The sequence below is a fragment of the Canis lupus genome, chromosome 3 (assembly GCF_048164855.1).
Source record: "Canis lupus baileyi chromosome 3, mCanLup2.hap1, whole genome shotgun sequence".
In the NCBI taxonomy this organism is placed as follows: Eukaryota; Metazoa; Chordata; class Mammalia; order Carnivora; family Canidae; genus Canis; species Canis lupus.
The window spans coordinates 32683887-32703519 of NC_132840.1; the positions used below are offsets into that span (position 1 = coordinate 32683887).

The window sequence follows — 19633 nt, forward strand, 5'->3', positions numbered from 1 at the left end:
CAGCTGTTTGGGCTGGCCCTGCACTTCCTCCTGCTCAGATCACTTCCGTTTAGCCGCAGGACCCTTGCACTGAGGTACAGATACCTCCTGCCCTACCTCAGGCCTTCACACCCTTGCTCTAGCAACTTCCTCACCCTCAGGCCTGGGTCTGAGCTCCAGGTTTTCCTGGACCTTCCCTGGAGCCTCAGGCTAGTCCTGCCCCTTGTAAGCATCTTCTCCTGTCTATCCTTCCTCAGCATCTTGGGGTTCAGAGCCACGCTCCTTCCCTTTCCCAGCACCTGACAACTGACTGGCATACACTAACACAGCATGCATTCCACACATGTCTCCTGAACAAACAAGTTAAGGAATAATGGATTAAAATGTGAATGTGCATGGGCTAACAGGTCACCTGGGTGCAGAGTGCATGTTTTTTTTTGTTTGTTTGTTTCCTTATATTCATTTTCTACCTTTTTTCTATTAACAACAATAACAAAAAGAACATTTAGTTATCCTTTATAAAGGTCACGAGTTTCAGAGAGAAGGCCACTCAACTCTCCTTTTCCCCTGATCCTTGTTAGAGGTTCACAGACACTGTGGGGCTGGTCGGTCATAGCTCCACAGGACCAACCCATGTCAGGGACTCCTACTTAGGGTCTCCCAGTAGGGCCAATAGTCACCCTCCCAGCTAGGCCAATGAAAAGGGTGTGTGCCCTACCCACCCACCCACCCTGGCTGCACCTCCAGGCCCCCCACCCTCCTGTCCTTAGTACAACCAGACCACTCTCCTCACAGTTCCCCTTCCCATCCAGTGCTCACATACAGATGTAGAGGACATGTGTGCAGACACACACATGCACATGGGCACCACCCCCATCCAGAACAGTGTGCATTCTGCGAAAAGCAGCCCTACACCCCAGTGCAAGGCCCTTTGCTCCATCCAGAGCCTCCTAAGGAAGCTTGGAGCCTGTGCTGTATCACAAAGCTGAATAAAAAAAACAAAACAAAACAAAACAAAACACCAAAGCTGAATAAGAAGCCACAAGAGAGGAGGCAGCCAGGTCAGTGATCACTCGGCCAGGCAGGGCTCAGGGGTGGTGTTGGGTGTGGACAGATGCCAGCACCTCTTTTAAAGTGTTCAGACTTTATTTCACGGTGATTGACACAGACACAGACACAGACTGTAGTTAGTAACATGACATATGGGGGTCCCTCCAGCCTTTGGGCTCACTGGCCCATTCACCACTGTGGGAGGGTTAGGGCTGCCACCCCCACAGGACAGGGGGTGGGGGACAGGTGAGATGGGGTGTAACATTGCAGTTTTCTCTGCTGCCTCTACACTCACCCCTTGGCCTTGGTATTGGACAATGACACCCCTCACACCAGTGCTTGCTGTGGTGTGTGGACTCAGGAGACCTTGGGGCAGGACAGGAAGGATGATGGCCCTGTCATCGCAGGTGTCAAATGAAATCAATGCACAAAGGTTGGTGGTCAGACCTGGACATCCATCCTTGAGAGGGGGATGGCAGCTGGCCAAGCCAAGAGGCATGGTCGTCAACCACATCACATAGCAGCTCTGCTCCCTCTCAGGGCTCCTACTGGGACCTGGGGTCTCAGGGAGAGGACACAGCTATGTCCAAGGTGGCTGAGTAGACAGGCAAGGCCAGCTAAGGGCCAAGGTGCCCTGACCAGGTCTGGGCCTGGCCTCTGTTCTCCAGCACTCAGGGACTGGTGGACATAGTTGAAGGAAGGGGAAGCACAGCCCCAACAGTAACATTGCTTCTAAGTCACAGTATTGGCACAGGAGGCCTGGGAGGAGGCCGTGTGGGCTCGAGGCTAGCCCTGGCCTACAGCACACGCAGTGGGCAAGAGCAGCTCAAGTGGGAACCTGGAGAGACCCCTTAGGATTTGTGTGGAAGAAGGGCCCCCTCAAGCCCCAGCAGCACCTCCCTGCTCTGGGGACACAGTGGACACACAGGGAGGCCCAGCAGAAGGGGCTGAGACAGTGGGCCAAGGTGGAGGCGCACATCCTGAGGCTGCTGCTGGTCAAGCCCTTCAAGCTGCCTGCGCCAACTCCCCTGCAAGTCCCGAGACAGAGTTTATCTCTGTAGCTTGTCTGCTTGGACGGTAGGGAGGCTGGTCCAGCAGTCCCTCTGGCCAACACATAGGCAAGAAAACCATATCAAAAAAGCAATGAATTTACAAAAATAGAAAATAATGACAACGGGGTAGGTAGTGGACTGTGTTGTATGTCATGGGGCGGCACAGGGTCGGAGCTCTGGCTTGGTGACAGCATCCTCCAGCAGGTGCAGTGGGCGCTGCCCCACCACCACATCCCGCAGGCAGCCCACAAAGCCCGTGCCATAGGCCTTGGGCAGGGCCTGGCCTATGGGCAGCTTCTCCAGGCCACCTGCAGGAAGACAGGAGGAAGACCGCCCGGTGTAACAAAGGGATGGGCAGCCTGGAGCACCAGCCAGCAGAGAGACCCGCCCATACTAGAAAGACCAAGTGAATTACCTGGGGCCTGTTGGTGCCCTGGGGGTGAGGGAACCATGTGACCAGGAGACATGCTCCAGCCTCCTCGCCCCACAGTCACAATCGCCCAGGGAACTGCAGTGCCTAAGATGGAAGTGGACAGAGCCCTACCCTGACTCATTGGTCTGCCCTCCTGGATGGGGTGACTCAGGTGGCACTCTTAGTTGCTAACCCCAGGGGATGAGGTCTGTCTTTCAGAGATTCTGAGACCCTGGGGGGGCTCCCCCCACTCTGGCTGACCCGAAAACACTCACCCAGCCATAGAGTTCCGTCTGTGTCTAGCTGTGTGGCACCCAGCGGGGAAGAGCCAGTCACGGGAGCCTCATTGCCCACCTGAAGGGAACCTTCCCTCTGTTCCCTGGGGGTGGGTGAGGCCATCAGACAGTTCCAGAGGTCACATCTGCCCCCAACCCCCATCTGAGCCCCATATCCCTCTCACCCAGAAGCCCTGCCCTGGGGCTCACCATCATCACCCCCAGGTCTAGAATGAGATGGCCATGGTCCCTAGCAGAACACGTGGTGGCTAGGGCGGTGGGGGGGGCCTCATATGGGTTAGACTTTGCTGTAGGGGATGGCCAGGCTCAGACTATACAGACAGGTCTCCACACATAAATGGGGCAGAGCAAGTACCCCCCTTTTGGATCAGGGATTCCTCGGCCGTAACTGCTTCTCTTTTGTCCTCCTGTCCCTCCCCCATCACTGGCAGTGGTCATGAGTGACTGGGCACACCCCGGCTGGGCAAGTCCAGGCACCACCTGCCGCTATTCTGGGTGTACCAGGCTTCCCACTGACCTATGTGCCCTGACTCGTAGCCAGCGGTTGGTGTTGACCGGCACGGTGGAGCGCAGCACGACGGGCTGGGAGCCCAGGTCATAGGTCAGCTGCAGGCGCCCATCCACGATGGCCAGTGCGACATAGTCGGCCCGCTCCGTGGCCTTGCCGCTCCACAGCACCAGCCCCTGAGTGGCTTCCGTGCGCAGGCTCAGCTCAAAGTGGTTGCTCTGCAGGGCCTTCTCACTGCGGAGCAGAGAGTGGGTCAGGGCCTCCAGGAGGGCAGCCAGAGATGGGGGGCGGGAGGAGGGAGGGCCAGGGCCATGACCGCAGCTGTGAGGAGACCCGGGGAGACTGGATGGGCGGGTGGGTGGACTCCCGCATGGCACAGACAGGCCGAGAGATGGACGCTAGGACACAGGGCCAGATGGCAGATACATAAGCAGAGGAATGAGGTGCAGACAGCAGGGGTTGGGGTGCCACTGCTCACCTGGGAAGGGCCCCGGAATCCGGAGCATCAGGACTTAGAAGCCGGAAAAGAGGGGAAGCAGGTGAGCAGGGGACAGACAGGCTGTACTGTAGGGTCTGTGGGGGGACCTGGCAGCCCCTCCCCAAGTCCCCTTTCCAGCAATGGAGAGTGAGAGAGCAAGCACCCATGGGGGACACACAGGACCCCGGGACCTGGCTCTACCCGCCACAGAGCCGGGGCAAGGTCACGTGCTTACACATACAGTTGGTGGGCATGACCCAGGCCAAGGGCAGAGATGGAGAGGGGAGGCTGAGTGCTCGGATGCCTGGGAAGGCCCCTGGATGTCTGAGCGCATGTGTGCGTCTGTATACACATAGGCACATGAGGTACACGTGCAGGGACGCATGTGCACGCATACACACGTGCCCTCTAATGCATGCATACATATACATGCCCTCTAAGGCACACACACACACGTGCACACTATGCTGGTGCCTTGTGTCAGGGCAGTGGCTACAGGGGGTGGATGGAGTGACTGGCCCTCAGCATGAACAACCCCTCACCCCATTCTCCTACACAGAATGGAAAGTCTCGCCCCTGCCCTCTGCAGGGTAGGGGTGAGGCTTGGGATGTGCTGCCGTGGATGAGGAGCTGAGATGGGTGAGAGTGAAGGTGGGAGAGGGGGCCAAGGTGCTACTTACGCTGGGATCTCATTGGTCAGTTCGCTTGGAAACAAAGAGACAGGTGGTGAGAAGGAAGGAGAGTGGAGGAGGGGGTGAACACTGGGCCTTGCCCTCCTGGCCATAGGAGGAGGGTGGGTGTGGAGGGTCCAGCGTCTTACCGTGCATGGCATGCACGGACAGGACCAGACAGACCGCAGAGGGCAGAGGGGTGCCCGGCTCCCAGGTGGCGTGTTACCTCTCAGTCACGGCATTGAGGTACTCGACGTAGGTCTGTCCGTCAAAGGCCAGGGCGTCCACATCCCCTGCTGACTTCTCAATCAGCCCTGAGAGATAGTCGGGGTGAGGGCCGCCTCGGACAGGGCTCCCCCCATCCAGTCTCAGCCAGGGGCTGGGCAGCGCTCATCCTTACCCTTCTCACAGTGAAGCCCTGAGAAGCCCCCGGGGCACAGGCACTCATAGGAGGCCTCTCGAGGGAGGCAGGAGGCCCCATTGAGGCATGGGTGGCCCGAGGCCTGAGTACAAGGGTGGTGGGCAAAAGATGAGACATCCACTGACCGCACCACGTGCTCCTGGGACAGCAGCTGGTGGCCTTTCAAGGAGACCTGGAGGGATAAAAGATGGAGAACCTCTGTCTGGACTGCTGGCCTCTCTACCACAGCAGCCACCACCTCTGGGCCACCTCTGGGAGGGGCCCCACCCCTGCCCCATGTACCAGTTGGATGGCGCCATCGAAGCCAGAGAATACCGCAGCTGCCCGGGCCAGTTTGCTGAAGTCAGGGGCCCCTCCAACATAGAGTGGCTCCTTCAGGTTGAGGACAGTGTGTGGCACCTGGGGTGGGGGGAGATGGTGGGTGAGGGGCTGCGGGGCCTGTGCACTGGGCAGAGACCCAGACACAGGGCCCCAGACCAGCAGCCCCACCAGCCTGCAGGGACCGCCCCCTCGCCCATCAGCCTAGCTAGGAGGCAGAGTTAATCACGAACATGGCCAATGCGGACTTAGTGGGGGCAGGAGCTACTCTAGAAGGTAAATGAGTAGGGTGAGAGCAAGAGACCAGTACCTTGCGGGATTTCTGTCGTCCGAAGAGCAGGGTGGGGGTTGCAGAGCAAGGGCCAGAGAGCAGTGAGGGCAGAGAGAGACAGTCAGAGCACAGGGCGGATGGGGGAGAAAACAGTTCAGTGAGAGCCAGCTGTGGGGTGGGGGCGGCCAGGCCTCCCAGGAGAACAGGGAGGAGCAAGGAGGCAGGCAAGTTGGTGATGGGAGGCCCAGGGCGGCAGGGATACTCACCGGGGACTCTCCCAGCACGCGAGGCCCATCACTGACACGCATGGCACCCTTGCGGCCATTGCGCTCTAGTGAGACCCTGGTCCAGGTGTCCAGGGCCACCGGCTCCTTGCTCCTGGTGAGGAGGGGTTACAGTGAGCAGGCTCTGGGCCCTGCCAGCCGGCCACCCCAGAGTGTCCCCAGCCTCACCCCCATGCCCAGCCACGAGGGCGCACCTGATGACCGCTGCTCCCTTGCCCAGGTCATAGCGGAATTCCAAGAAGCGGTCATGCAACGCCAGTGACACAAAGTCCCCCTTGCCGTCTGTTTTCTGCCCATTGTAGAGGAGCAAACCACTGGGCCCACGGGCCAGGAACACCACCTCCAGTGCCAGCTTCTCCCTGGGGTCAGTTAGACTCAAGTGGGCAGGCATCTCAATGGCCCTTCAGCCTGCAGGCTGGACGGGGGTTAGGGGGAGGTTTCCCCTCATCCCCCACTTCTGTCTACTGACCCCAGGTCCCGCTCAAAGGTATGCAACCCTTTCAGCTCCAGGTAGGAGAAGCCATGGAAGTCAGCCAGGAAGGGCTGGGAAGAATCCCGCTCCGAGACTGTGGAGGAGAGGACAGTGGTCACATGGGGGGCCGGCCCTGACCCCTGGGGCTTCCTGTAACTCCACTGATCTGCAAGCTCCAGGACTAACTCAAGCCCTAACACCGACCTGAACCGTGACCCTAACATCAACCAGAACCCACACCCAAATGCTTAACCCTCAACTCCTCATCCCCACCCTCCTCCCTGCACTGACGGCCCAGGGCCCCCACCTGTCTGGCAGATGGCACCCCCTCGTCCTCGGGGGCATTCACACTTGGCCTCCCCATCAGGCAGCACACGGCAGGGGGCTGCCCCATGGCAGGGGTTCGGCTCACAGGGGTTCTTGTCACCACTACAGGTTGGACCTAGGAGACAAGATGGGGTCCCAGGAGGTTCGGGCCCCTGCCCACAGACACACGGGCATGCCCTCACCCCCACCCCGGCTCCCGGCCTGGGCCCCACCCTCACCAAAGCGGCCAGGTGGGCACTGACAGTGGAACATGCCAGCCTCCAGGGCCTGGCACGGAGCCCCGTCGAGGCAGGGGTTGGGCAGGCAGGGGTGGTCTCCACACTCGCCCACCCCGGAGCTTCGGGCTGCAGCCCCTGGCCAGCTGCTGAGCTCTAAACGCTGATTATTGACATCCAGCAGGCGGATGCAGCCCTTGAGGCCAACGCTGATGGACGTCCTTTCGAGTACCCTGCCGCCAGGAGGAGGGTCGGGCATCAGAGGCCAGAGACCAAGGCAACTGTAACACTGGCACCTCCAGCCAGCCAGGATCGAGGTGGTCCCCAGCCTATCCCTCCTCTAGGGGCTCCCGGAATGGCCAGTCCCACAAACAGGACAGAACCCAGAAGTGCACTGAGGGTCAAGGGGGCTGGCCCAGCCCCTTCTCAGTGGTAACACGGCAGCCACCCAGGGCACAGGGTGAGGACCAGGATCAGGATCCGATCAGGGTCACTGCCATCATCACACTTGTCCTTCCACCCATTTTGCTATCCACAGCTTGGGCCTCCTGGGTGCCACCCACAGGTCAGGGGTCCAGGGTCAGGGCTACCCCACCCTCCTTGATGCTCACACAGAAGCCTGATCCTCAGGGATGCCGCCCACAAAAAGGTCTGTGTCCAGGTTGAGACCATCTGTACCGCTGGGGCTGTGGCCCAGCACCAGGGGCTCACCATCCACTGAAAGTGTTCCCCGGCGCCAGTGCCGAGACAGCTCCAAGCGATGCCAGCGGCCAGGCTCTATAGGCACTGAGCTGGTCAGTACTGCAGGCCCGGAACCTGTGTCAAACCTGATGGATGGGAGTAGACCCTCAGGTCAGCCAAAGGGAGCCAGGGCCATGCCAAACCTCAGCCTCTCGCCCTCACTCCTCACCCGCCTTGGCTCCACCCCTGGCCACCCTCACCCCAGCATGTCCCCCCACCCCCTCTGGGCTGCCCTATCCACTGACCTGAGCTGCACACGGCCCCCCAGCAGCGTCAATGCCAGGAAGTCCTTGCCCTGGGCATTGCCATTATAGAGCAGCAGGCCCTGTGGCTCTAGTGCCCGGAACTCAAGTGCTAGGCGCAGCGTGTGGTAGGCACGGAGGGTGGGGAAGGCCAGGAAGGAGCGGCCATTGAAAGCTGGCACCGAGAGGTACAGGGCTGCAGGGAGATGGGGGAGACCAGCTGGAAGGGCGCACAGGATGCTGGCCCCCCTTGCTGTGCTCCTCCAAACTGAAAGCCCCAGCCTTGGCTCCCCACCCTGACCCTGGCCCTGGCCCAGCTACAACCTGCTCCCCTCTGCCTCCCTGCCTCTCTCCATCATGGATGACCCTTACCCTTCTCACAGACGGCACCCCTCCTGCCCACTGGGCAGCTGCAGGTGAAGCCTCCACCCGAGTCCTGGTCCTGGCAGGTTCCCCCATGGAGGCAGGGCTGGGAGTCGCAGGGCTTCGGGGGCTGCTGGGTGCCTGGGGGCAAGGGCCGGCGTCCGGGCACGCGACGGGGAGCAGTGGTGGGAGGCTGGCGTGTGGTGGGTGGAGCTGTGGTCCTGCCCACAGGCCGGCTTGTGTGACTGGGGTAGAGGGCCCACTGGGTCCCAGCAGGTGGCAGGTGGGCCACCGTGGTGGCTCTGGCCGTGGCTGCGGCGGGTGTTGCTCCTGTGGTGGCTCCCGTGAAGAACGCAGGAAACCAGTCTGGGGGGAGGAGGACTGTCAGGACCCACAGAAAGCAGAGCACAGGCAGGGCCAGCAGGGTCAAGGGTTCTGGGGGTAGCAGGGAAGGGGACAGGTGAGCTGCAGCACTTTGCCAGCCTGGCACTCACCAAAGTCCATAAAGCGCACGTGCTCCTGCAGTGGCCGCCGTACGCCCAGGGACCGGCGCCGGGATGCCTGTATCTGCCGGAGCAGGGCTTGGCCCACATCAGGCGCCCTAAAGGTTGTGGCTGAGAAGGAGGGGACATGGAGCATGGTAGAGCCCCACAGAGACACCTGCTGCCTCCAAGAGGGCCCAGGGTGGGGGACTCACCAGGGTCAAAGTGCACATCCACAATGGCTCGGACTGAGCTGCCAGGCCCCAAGTCCCTCAGCCGGACGCTTCGGAAGTCCTTCTTAACCTCTGAGTTCCGGAAGAGGTCATCCAGCTGCAGGTGGGGAGTGGGTGAGGGCTCTGGGGAGCTGCCGGGGCCGGGCTGTTAGGCCCTCCCACTCCAGCTCGTCTGGGTCTGTCCTAGGGAAAGCTGCACCCCTGCACGTACGGTGCTCTCGATGCTCCTAGCAGTCTCCCCAAAAAGCTCTGACTTGGGGTCAGCCATCTCCGGCGTGTAGAACAGCTCTTGCCCCTCCACGCCCTCAAGCTCCAACACACCCTGGAACGCCTTGGTGGCTGTGGGGGAGGAGGCAGTGAGGCCCTGCCTGGCACCTGCCTGGCCTCTGGGCAGGCCATGGGTACAGGCCCCAGCAGCAAACCACATGGGGTGCAGGGTGGGTTAGTCAGATGGGCATGAGGTTAGTGGGGTGTCGGGGCAGGGCTGGCAGCAGTTACCAGGCAGACTTCTTGGAGCAGTGCTCCAGGCGGGCTTGCAACAGGAGAGACAAGTTAGCCACAGGGTCCCAGGTACCCACACATTTGTGGGGGCCGAGACCACACATGTGCATGCCTATGCTGAATCCCCAAGGCCATGTACACATGTATGCTAAAATCAGAAGACCATAAACCCTGAGCGCCCACCTTCTGGGCAGGCCTCCTGCCTGGGAAGAGAGACTGCATTTCTGGCCGTGTCCAGGCCACTGTTCACGCTCCACCCCAGTCCCCGGCTACCCACTCACCAGGACAGTTGGAACCCTCTGCGTCCAGCGAGGGCGTCTTGCCATCCGAGCAGCAGCCCAAAGGCGAGTTGTAGCAAGAAGCCCTCTCCATGGGTGGCTCAGGGGTCACAGCACTGCCACCTTCAGGGGGCTCGAGTCCTGGGGAGGTATAGTCTAAGCCTGGCCAGAGGGAGAGCCCTCCCAGGCCCTGTCCCCCATGTCCCTGAGACCATGCTCACCCCCTGAGCCAGTCCCACTGGCCTCCAGGTCACCACTCAGCCCCTCATCGCCGCTCCCGTCAGCACTGCCAGACTCGCCAAAAGCAGATGTGGCGAGGTTGGCTGCCGTGGCGGGGGCTGTGGGGGGCATGGTCAGCACAGGCCTCGTGACAGTCCTGGGAATGCTGGCAGTGGTCCGAGATCCTGGTGAGGGTCGAGGCGTGGGCCGGCTATGAGGGGTGCTGCTGGGAGCCAGGGGGAGGGTGCTGGGGGCGGGTGGCAGCGCCTTGCTCGTGCTGAGCCCTGAGGTGGCCCTGGGTACAGATGTTGGGCGGGCCCCAGGAGCAACAGTCTCTGCAAGGAGAACAGAGTCTGAGTGGAGGGCCGGGTCAGGTAGTCAGCCCAGTCAGCCCTTCTTGGTCAGTTCTGAGGCAGTGGGTTAGGCCTCACCCTGGCACGGGCCAAGGCTCTGGATGGAGATGTCCAAGCCCTGGCGGCAGGCGATGGTCCTCAGCTGGCACTCATTGCCGTAGGTGACTCCATCTGACCCACAGACCTGGGGCACAGGGCAAGGATGCTGGGGAGAGGCCCTCTCCCCACACCCACAGCCCCCCACATGCCCCAGCCCTCACCTTGGTAGCACTGGCCCCTGGACAGGTAGATGTTGGGCACACACAGCGTGCAGAGCCAGCCTCCTCCACGCAGGACGCCCCAAACTCACAGTGCATCTCAGCACACGTCTCAGGCGCCAAGGAGTCTGAAGCAGACATGGGAGACCCTGCTGCCAGCTGAGGAGGCCTGACCCCTATGATGGCCCCACCTCGAGCATGGAGAGCCAAGGGCAGTGCCTGGCTTGGCTCTCACCTGTTTCACAGCCGCCAGGGCCCAGAGCGTGGCCATCTGGACACTGCCCGCACTTAGGTCCAGCCACCCCAGGCTTACATGAACACAGCCCGGTCATCTGCTCGCAGTCATCCCGCACAGCGCCCCGGGGGTCACAGCTGCAGGCTGGGAGGCAGGGGGAGGAACCTGAGGTCTGCGCCTCGTTTCCCCATTGGCTCCAGAGCCTGGCCCAGTTCCTGCCTGGTGTGGGTCAGGCTAGGGTCTGAGCAGGTGAGACAAGGAGCACAGGGACAAGATGGACAGGGGGGAATGTTCGGCGGGGGACTGACCATTGCCCCTGTCACTCACGGGTGCAGCCGCTCCGGCCATCAGTGACAATGCCACGGAAGTTCCAGAAGCCAGGCTCACAGCGGTCACACTTGAGGCCCCCGACGCCTGGGCGGCAAGAGCACTGACCCGTAGTTGGGTCACAGGTGCCACTGTAGGAGCCATGTGGGTTGCATTGGCAGGAGCCTGCAAGCCAGGGCAGGATAAGGTCACTGCAGCTACACACGTCCACTTGGCTGTGGGCTAGGGCTGGGCTTGAGTACTCACTGGGGCAGCCAGCCAGGCCCACACCCCTGGCAGCAGTGACGTTGTCCTGGCAGCAGCCATAGGGGGTCTGGGTGCAGTGTGGGGGAACTGCAGGTAGCAATGGGGCCAAGGTGGGGCCTGCAGGGAGTGGCAGAGAGTTCAGATGTCATGCATTGCCAGATGTCTACCTTGGGCCTGGCCACTCCACCTCAACCTCCCCTGGTTGTCACCACTCAGCCCTCCTGATGCCAAATCCCAGCAGGACCTGGGTACCTGGAGCTCAGGTCATAGGAGAGGACCCACACTAGTTATAAAAACACACCTGTACACACAGGACCGAGAACATGCACAGCGCCCCAAGATCATGGCCATACAGCCACATACACACACATACAACCAGAACCAAACATGCTTAGGTTACGGTGTTTTTACCAACTGGTACATACGTGTACAAAAACGTGTGTGTGCACATTTACCCATGTTCCTCCCAAACTCCATGCATCAAACACACCCACACAGACACACATGTGTGCACACATACGTCTGCACACGCTCACAAGCACTTGTGCACACAGGTAAGGATGGTAAATGTAATATTTACTGGGTCACCATCAGCCTCCCCCCAGGAGACAGAAAGTGTCCCGAAGTGGGGGGCGTCACCAGTCCACCACCTCCCCACCCGGAGCCCAGTCTGGCCCACAGAACTCAGGTGCTTAGTGCACCCTGCTAACCACAAGGCACCCATGCCCAAATGCTGCAGTTGCACAAACATGAATACTCACCAGCATTGCACTCTTAGAACCACCCCAGCACACACACAACACCCATGAAGATATGCACACGTGTGTGCCTCACTCCTACATGTACACACGGCTTTGAACACACAGGCGATTGCACAGGTGTGCATGGGCCCTCGTGCACACACCCACATGGGCCTCAAGGGCCCACTCACCACGGCAGGCTCCCTGTGCTGTGACGTACAGTTCTCGCCGCGATTCACACCTGGCCTTCTTTAGCTCACACTCGGTGCCATAGGTGAGCCCATCTGAGCCACAGACCTGGAGGGGTGGTGTCAGGGTGGGTGGCCACAGCCATTCCTCGCTGCCTGCCCAGGGCCAGGGGAGGTGGGGGCCTCACCGGGCTCCTCAGGACGCTATGGCAGCTGAAGTCACAGACGCAAGGCCCATCTTCCGAGTCCTCATCCCAGACACCGCCATGCTGCTGGCACAGCTCCTGCTCACACTCGCCATCCTCTCCGGAGCCAGAGCCTCCAGAGCCACACTCAGCTGTGGGGAGGGGGCTGGGTCACCCACAGGGTCGTGCTGGAGGCTGATACACAGCAGCCCCTGCCTGGCATCCCCAAACCTACCCTGCTCACAGGGCCCCGCCCGGGCCTCCTCAATCTGTGTCTGTTGCTGGCAGGCAGCTTCTCGGAGATGACAGGCACTGTCGTAGGTGACACCATCGCTGCCACACACGGGCCCGGGTGGGGGTCGCTCACATCGGGGACACACACATTGCCCAGCCAAGCACACTGCCCCGAAAGCACACACTGTGTCTCCGCAGGTCTCTGCAAAGGGCAGGGCCAGGTAGGGGTCAGTGGACCCCAGCTGAGGGAGACAGGACCACGGCCTGCCCACACCCATGACCCCACTTACGGCAGTGTCCAGCTGAGACCACATGCAGGCTGATCTGGTGTGTGCAGGCGTGGACGTGCAGCTCACACTCGCTGGCATACGTGTGCCCATCAGAACCGCACACAGGTTGAGCCGAGGCCACGCACTCGGAGGGGCACACACAGCGCCCAGTCTCAGCCTCACACAGAGCTCCAAAGCGGCACTGCCCACAGCGGTCTGAGGAAGAGGCTCTGTCACCATGACAACCAGGACTCACAACCCCCTAGCAAGACTCATTTGCCCACTACTGACCACAGGGTCCTCTGCGAGCCACCCGGATCTCCCGTCCAAGGGCGCAGGCCGTGGCTTCCAGTTCACATGTGCTGCCATATGTGACACCATCACTGCCACACACAGGATCATAGATGCCCGAACACACCTGCTGGCACACGCACTCAGCCTCCCCATTCTTCACGGCACATGTTGCCCCAAAAGGACACCGCACCCCAAGGCACGGGGACAGGGGCTGGTCTGGGGAGAATACAGGCCCTCAGTGAGCTCCTCCCATCCCCCCAGGCTCATGCACAAAGCCCCCAGCTCCACGCAGCAGACCCTCTCCCAGGGTGGGGACAGCGGACGGAAAGTGGACGGGGAGAGGAGCCGAATGCTCAGGACACAGCAGAGAAAGGGGCAGACACAGGACAGACGCAGACAGGGACACAGACCCAAACAGCCTCAGCCCCTGCCTGAGTGCGGGAGGGGCTGCCCCCAAGACATAGGACCTTCCTGACTGCCCAAAGCAGCTTGAGGAAGGGCCAGGCTGTGCAGCCACCCAGGCTGCTGACCGCTGACCACCAGCAGCCCTGGGACACCCTAGTGTGGGGGGGCGGGGCCTGTAGCCCACAGTCACCCCAGGGCCACAAGGAGGAGGAGGTGTCTGTCCACTTGCTCTGAGGACCACAAGGCCAGGCAGCAGCGAGCCACCCCCCCCCCCAAATGAGCCGGGGCAGACCTCGGGCTGTGGGCTCCTGGCGGCAGGCGCGGTACCTCATCCTGCCAGCAGGTCAGGCTGGAAGACACAAGAGGCGGAGCAGAGAGGGAAGGAAGGACAGACGCAGAGAGCGCGGAGAGATGGAAGAGAGACGGACAGACCAACGGACGGACACAGAGTGGGGTGTTGGCAGAGCCGCGGCAGCCCAGCCCACACATTAGACGCCGGCTCCGCTCTCTGCCCCCCACCCCCCCACCCCTCCACTCCCTGTGCTAAGGGCTGACTGACACTTGGCCTTTGGGGGGACAGTGGTGCCCCCAGTGTGGGGCCCCGGGACTGGAGGCTTCTGGGGCAAGACAGCCTTGCACGGGTACGAGGGAGCCTGCACAGTGACCCCTGCCTCTGCCCACTGCCCCTGGGGGCTCCAGACACCCTCCACACAGAATCCACTTCCCTAGAGCCTACTGATGTACGACAGCCCTGCCAGGCCTCCCCCACAACTGGCCCTCACCCAGGACCCCAGGAGAGGCATGACTCAGGATGGAGATGGTGTGTGATGACAGGCAGCAGGACTGACTCAGGACCGACTCAGGACCAGCCCGTTCTCAGCACGGGCCCCACCCGCCGGTGCTCACCACACGGGCCCTGGTGCTTGGCGGGAATGGTGCGCTGCTGCCGACACTCAGCTTGCTGACGCCAGCAGTCATTATCATACGTGTGCCCGTCGTGAGCACACACGGGTCTATAAGCCCCATCACAGATGACACGGTCACAGGAGCAGCGGGGGCGGCCTCGGCGGGACAGACACACAGCATTGAACCTGCACACATCTGGACACTGGTCTGGGAGGGTGAAGCAAGGAGATCACTCAGCTCAGAGCACCCTGTCAGCCCCCATGAGGCACATAGAGGGGACCCATGGGCAAAGAGGGGAGGATGAGTGGGTACCAGTGAGGACTGCCAGTGACTGTGGGACAGGCAGGGCCCTAGGTCACACCACCAGGAACCACCCACCTTGAGGCTGGCACTGGCCAGAGCGCACTTTCTGGAGGACAAGGCCACGGGTGGCTCCTGTGCGGCCCATTATGCAGTCGTTGTCATAGGTGACTCCATCATCCCCGCACACAGGTGCTGGCTGAGAAGGGCAACTCTCTGGCCGGAGGAGCATCTCAGGATGCCGCGTGCGTGGGTGAACGCGGCAGACACGGCTCAGGTCATGGTGGGTGCCCTGGCAGGGGTCTAGGATGTGGGAGGGCAGAAGTCAGGGTGCTGTGCCATGCAGACATGCACATGTAGAAGAAACATGGCAGGGCACGGGGCAGGGCTCACCACAAGGGCCGTCAAACTTCTTGACGATGTTCTCCTGGCGAGTGCACGCGAGGCGCAGGAGCTGGCACTCACTGGGGTAGTCAGCACCGTCGCTCCCACACACGGGGCCCTCCGGGGGCCCCCGGCAGGTGGCAGGGCACAGGCATGTGGCTGTCTGCCCATCTGCTGAGCGCACACAGGTGCTGCCGAAGCTGCATGTCACATTGGAGCAGGGGTCCCGGGAACCTGTGGGTGGGGCGGGACAGGGTCACGGAGCCATCCACTGCACGCTCTGGAATGCCCCCCTCATACCTGCACTCACCACAGGGTCCGCGACTGAGTAGGCGGATGCGGCGCTGCTGGCTGCACTGCGCCCGCTGCAGCTCACACTCATTGCTGTAGGTGGAGGCGTCAGAGCCACACACGGGCGCCACCACGGCGGGACAGGCACTCTTCTTGCACACGCAGGAGGCTCGGCCTGAACCCCCTGCACTGGGCTCACACACAGCACCGAAGCCACACAGCATTCCTCGGCATGCTGGGGAGTGGCACAGGGGAAGGAAGGGAAGGTCAGGGCCCAGCACCTGCTGCCACCCAGGCCCCAAGGTCCGTGCACATTTCCTGCATCCACACACCTGCACAGACCAACATGCATTCAATATGTTCAACCCCCTGGGGACACAGCCACCCATCCACACGTTTGTGCTGGCACTCATGGGAACACGTGTGCCCATTGAGGCCACGTATACATACCCTTGCACATGTGATGGGGCCTGGCCCCTCCCCCCCTCAAGCCCACCAGCCCCAGGGCATTTCCTCATGGTAGCAATTCTCAGCCCTCTTCCCCTCCACAGCTGTGGAGGGGGCATCTCCCTGATCTCGCACCAGCACCTCAGTGGAGCCCCACACAAAGCAAGAAACAAATCCTCAGGCCAACTCTACCACGGGGAACCTGTCCCAGTTTTGCTTAGACCCCTCCTCACATCAGAACCAGAGCCCCTCACCTGACCCCTGACCCCTCAGAGGCCTGGTCCCTCCTGGGAGCTGCTCCAGGGCCCAACACCAGCTCAGCACCCAATACCTCTGGCCTGAGCTCACACACTTGTAGAGCAGATGGGTGGGAAGTCTCTGGGGTCAGCTCACCTGCTCCATCTCTGGCTCTGGTCGGGAACCTAGCACTCTGACCCCAGGCTTCCCCCTATGTTCTCCTTTTCTTCCCACATCTTTTCCCTGGGGGCCCTGCCTCGTGGGCTTTCCTTGGCCTCCCCTTCTCTACCCGACCTTCTGTGCCTCCCTCAGGTCTCTCAGCTGTGGTTTTCTTGAAGGTTCCTGGCTCTCCTGCCCTCCCAGGTCTCCCCGGGTGAGAGCTGATGGGGCATCTCTCCTGGAGCCCCCACCTCTGCACACCTCTTCCCCAGGCCTGCTGTCCCACCTCAAACGCAGCAGCCACCTCCTCTGGGAGGCTGAGCACTGGGTCTCTGCAGACCTGTAATCTTCCTCTTTAAACATTTAATTCCTATTTTTTTTTAAAGATTTTATTTATTCATAGAGACACAGAGAGAGAGAGAGAGAGAGGCAGAGGGAGAAGCAGGCTCCATGCAGGGAGCCCGACGTGGGACTCGATCCTGGGTCTCCAGGATCACACCCTGGGCTGAAAGCGGCGCTAAACCGCTGAGTCACCTGGGCTGCCCAAACATTTTAATTCCTAACTCTGTAGTTAAAAACTGCTATGCGCCCAGCACATCCCAACGAAGGGGCCGCTCCTGACACCCACCGATGAGAGACCACAGCTCCTCCAGTTGGAGGAATGCAGAAGGCTCTGGGACACTTTAACCCAGAGCTGTCAGGGAGAGCCCCTCCTGAATAAGGCCAACTGACTCCGTAGGACCTCCACTGGGACTTACACACACCCACAGGCACAGGTTTATAGGGTGCAGCTGTCTACTCTAATAAATGTTTAACTGGGTCTAATTATCATTAATAAGTTATGGTGGAGACAGCGGGTGGCTCCCTCCATCGTCTTCCAGCAGGCTCAGGAAGCAGGGCAGGAGAGAGAAAGCACCACCGTTCTGGGGAGGGCAGGGCCCCAAAGGGAGCTGGAGCTAGCTGTTGCCACAGCAACAGCCCCCATCAGGCTCCTTCACATCTGATTGGCAGCCCTACCCCTGCCCCCCCACAGGTTGAGTGAACAGGGGCCTGAGGCCAGGGTGGGGCCCATGTGCACACCCCAGCCTGAAGTCCCTGTGACCACCCGTGCTCCCCTCCCACCGATACTTCTGTCTTCCTCCTCCCACTTCACCTGGAGATCCAAGCCAGGCTACTGCCAACTCTGCATTCATCTGCCTGGTGACTGTGGGCAAGTTATCACCCTGCCATGCTTCAGGACCTCCTTATGTGAGTGGGCACAGTGGGGCCTACTTCCCAAGGTTACTGTGGGGCTAAAGGGGCTGACATCTGCAGAGGCTTGCAGGGTGCTCTGTATGCAGCTCTAGTGGAGGGTCAGCTGCCATAGTAATGACAATTGTTGTTACTGTCATTACATTGGCTTCCCCTCTGTCCTGACTCAAACCAAACTCAAAGCCTGTCCCCCCATGAGACTCTTCACACCCTGTCTCCCTCTACTCTTCCCTTAGCACTTTTTTCTCACCTTTTTTGCTCAAGGCTCCTGGGACCCCCCAGACCAAATCCATAGGCACTTGCCGAAATCCATCTGACTACTGTTTGGCATCCACCAGACCTCCTAACCAAGGTCTCTCCCAGAGTCCTGACCCATGGCCAAAGACTTGGTCCTCCTGTCAGTACACTCCAGGCTCCCGGCCTGGCTGTGGAGTGTCTGTGCCCTGGAGTCAGTGTCTGTGCCCTCCCTCTGCTCACCTTGGTCCAGCCAGACCCTCCCAAAGCCCCAACCCCTCAGACAAAGACATCTACTCTTGGATGACTACCATGTTCCTTGCCCACCAAGACCTGCACCCTTCCTCCACAACCCAAGACAGTAACTAGGGGAGGATGGTGATGATGACAATGACAGCTAACCTGTGATAAGCAAGCCTGGAGCACTGGGTCAGGTATATAGAAGGTGGACTGGAAGGGGAGGGGCTAGGGGCAGGAGATCAGAGAGACATCTTGAGGACAGGTTCTTTGGGACTAGCTGTTGGCCTGAAGGTGGCTGAGGGCAGAAGAGAGGCCAGGGTGCCTCTGGGGCCATCAAGCTGAGGCCCCCACACTGACTCCCAAGTCAGACAGGTGGGTCTAGGTCCCAGCCCTTCCACCTCCCACCACTTTGTGGAGCCTGCAGCCCTCTCAGAGTGGCAGTTCCCAAGGAGCAGGGTCTGGGCTGTAGAGCAGGGGTAGGTCTCATGGCTCCCAGGGCAGCTGCAGCATTTGGTGATGTGATGTGGGCAAAGCAGAAGCTTGGAATTCATGGCACTCATTCCCTGTCCAGGGTGAAATGGGTTCCTTCCCCAGACCCACGCTCAGGCTGTTAGGTCTGGGGAGGGCTGCTCCCATGCATAGTTTTGATGCCCACTTCACAGCTGCCTGTCTACATGTCTGTTCTCCGCTCCCTCCGGAACTAGGGAGTCATAGAGGCTCAAGGTGAGTCTCTTGACTGGACATAAAACATGCACAAGTACACATACATGCACACACATGCAAGCAAGCACATAAGAGCCATGCCCTTCATGTGTGAGGCACCACTCATACCACACCTCTATTAGCCCTTAACCATTACGTAAGCTGCCCCTCGTAAATGTATGTAGAGCACCCCTATGGCCATGAGCCACACTTGCCCAGCAATGACTACTACAGGAGGCTTTCCCTGACCACTCAACTCCCCAGTGCAGGCTTGCTCTCTGCATGCCCAAGGGCCCCCTCACAGTGTGCCATGCCGGAGGCGGCAGTGGTTTTTTATAGCCACCGGTTGAAGTGGGTATATTTAAACTCCCCTCCTGCTCTCGGGTGAATTAGGGGATGGAATGGCCTGCCCATGGCCACAAATACACAGTGTGTATGCCTAAGAGGGATGACAATGGCCATGGCATGGAGCTGTCCCCAAGTGTGCAGTAGGGTCAGGATGTGGGTGCGAGGGCCCACATGGGCAGCAGCAGGGAAGGTCAAGACACACATAAAGCAAAGGAGATGCACCAGGCTTTTAGGGTTCAGGAGAGGAGGCTAAGTACACTGGGAAAGGGGAAGGTGCCTCCCACCCAAACCCAGTCTTTAAATCCAGACAGAGCCCCAGGCCTCTTGCCCACAGCCTGTGGGAAACTCAGTCGGGTCTCCAGCCCCCAGCCCACTACAACGGAGTATCCTTTTATCCCATATATGGATAGCTTTCTATGTGGGGTTCTGAACTCCGGCAGGTACCTGCCCAGCAGGGAGCTTAGGTGCTGAGCACAAACTTGGAAACTTTCAGTGTCCCCACCCAAGGACAGAGCCCCAAGCCACCTTTTCCTGTGACACTAACTGCTTCATCCCCTCCCCCTCTCACATTAGCTGAATTACAGCGGC

At 60.5% G+C, this 19633-nt stretch overlaps 1 protein-coding gene across 9 annotated transcripts in view; it reads right to left on the reverse strand.

The window, feature by feature from the left end:
* Positions 1 to 1067: 1067 nt before the first annotated feature.
* AGRN (agrin) overlaps positions 1068 to 19633 on the reverse strand; it is a 33907-nt gene continuing 15341 nt past the window's right edge. For 2 of the 9 annotated variants that reach the window (XM_072820206.1, XM_072820211.1), the window contains 35 exons: positions 15447 to 15662; positions 15146 to 15370; positions 14831 to 15055; positions 14453 to 14659; positions 13139 to 13357; positions 12869 to 13063; positions 12580 to 12780; positions 12348 to 12496; positions 12163 to 12268; positions 11232 to 11348; positions 10986 to 11150; positions 10659 to 10802; positions 10427 to 10551; positions 10245 to 10350; positions 9816 to 10148; positions 9598 to 9735; positions 9027 to 9154; positions 8798 to 8912; positions 8595 to 8714; positions 8110 to 8466; positions 7741 to 7933; positions 7366 to 7581; positions 6758 to 6987; positions 6520 to 6654; positions 6210 to 6306; positions 5935 to 6099; positions 5723 to 5834; positions 5150 to 5266; positions 4847 to 5039; positions 4673 to 4760; positions 4456 to 4479; positions 3776 to 3808; positions 3307 to 3531; positions 2769 to 2872; positions 1107 to 2389 (listed from right to left, as the gene is read on the reverse strand). In XM_072820206.1, the coding sequence (XP_072676307.1) occupies positions 2232 to 2389; positions 2769 to 2872; positions 3307 to 3531; positions 3776 to 3808; positions 4456 to 4479; positions 4673 to 4760; positions 4847 to 5039; positions 5150 to 5266; positions 5723 to 5834; positions 5935 to 6099; positions 6210 to 6306; positions 6520 to 6654; positions 6758 to 6987; positions 7366 to 7581; positions 7741 to 7933; positions 8110 to 8466; positions 8595 to 8714; positions 8798 to 8912; positions 9027 to 9154; positions 9598 to 9735; positions 9816 to 10148; positions 10245 to 10350; positions 10427 to 10551; positions 10659 to 10802; positions 10986 to 11150; positions 11232 to 11348; positions 12163 to 12268; positions 12348 to 12496; positions 12580 to 12780; positions 12869 to 13063; positions 13139 to 13357; positions 14453 to 14659; positions 14831 to 15055; positions 15146 to 15370; positions 15447 to 15662 (5681 nt within the window). In that variant the 3' untranslated portion in view covers positions 1107 to 2231. Of the gene's footprint in view, positions 2390 to 2768; positions 2873 to 3306; positions 3532 to 3775; positions 3809 to 4455; positions 4480 to 4672; positions 4761 to 4846; positions 5040 to 5149; positions 5267 to 5378; positions 5508 to 5722; positions 5835 to 5934; positions 6100 to 6209; positions 6307 to 6519; positions 6655 to 6757; positions 6988 to 7365; positions 7582 to 7740; positions 7934 to 8109; positions 8467 to 8594; positions 8715 to 8797; positions 8913 to 9026; positions 9155 to 9597; positions 9736 to 9815; positions 10167 to 10244; positions 10351 to 10426; positions 10552 to 10658; positions 10803 to 10985; positions 11151 to 11231; positions 11349 to 12162; positions 12269 to 12347; positions 12497 to 12579; positions 12781 to 12868; positions 13064 to 13138; positions 13358 to 14452; positions 14660 to 14830; positions 15056 to 15145; positions 15371 to 15446; positions 15663 to 19633 lie in introns of those variants that run through there. The other 7 variants (XM_072820209.1, XM_072820213.1, XM_072820205.1 and 4 more) reach the window with 6 other exon arrangements.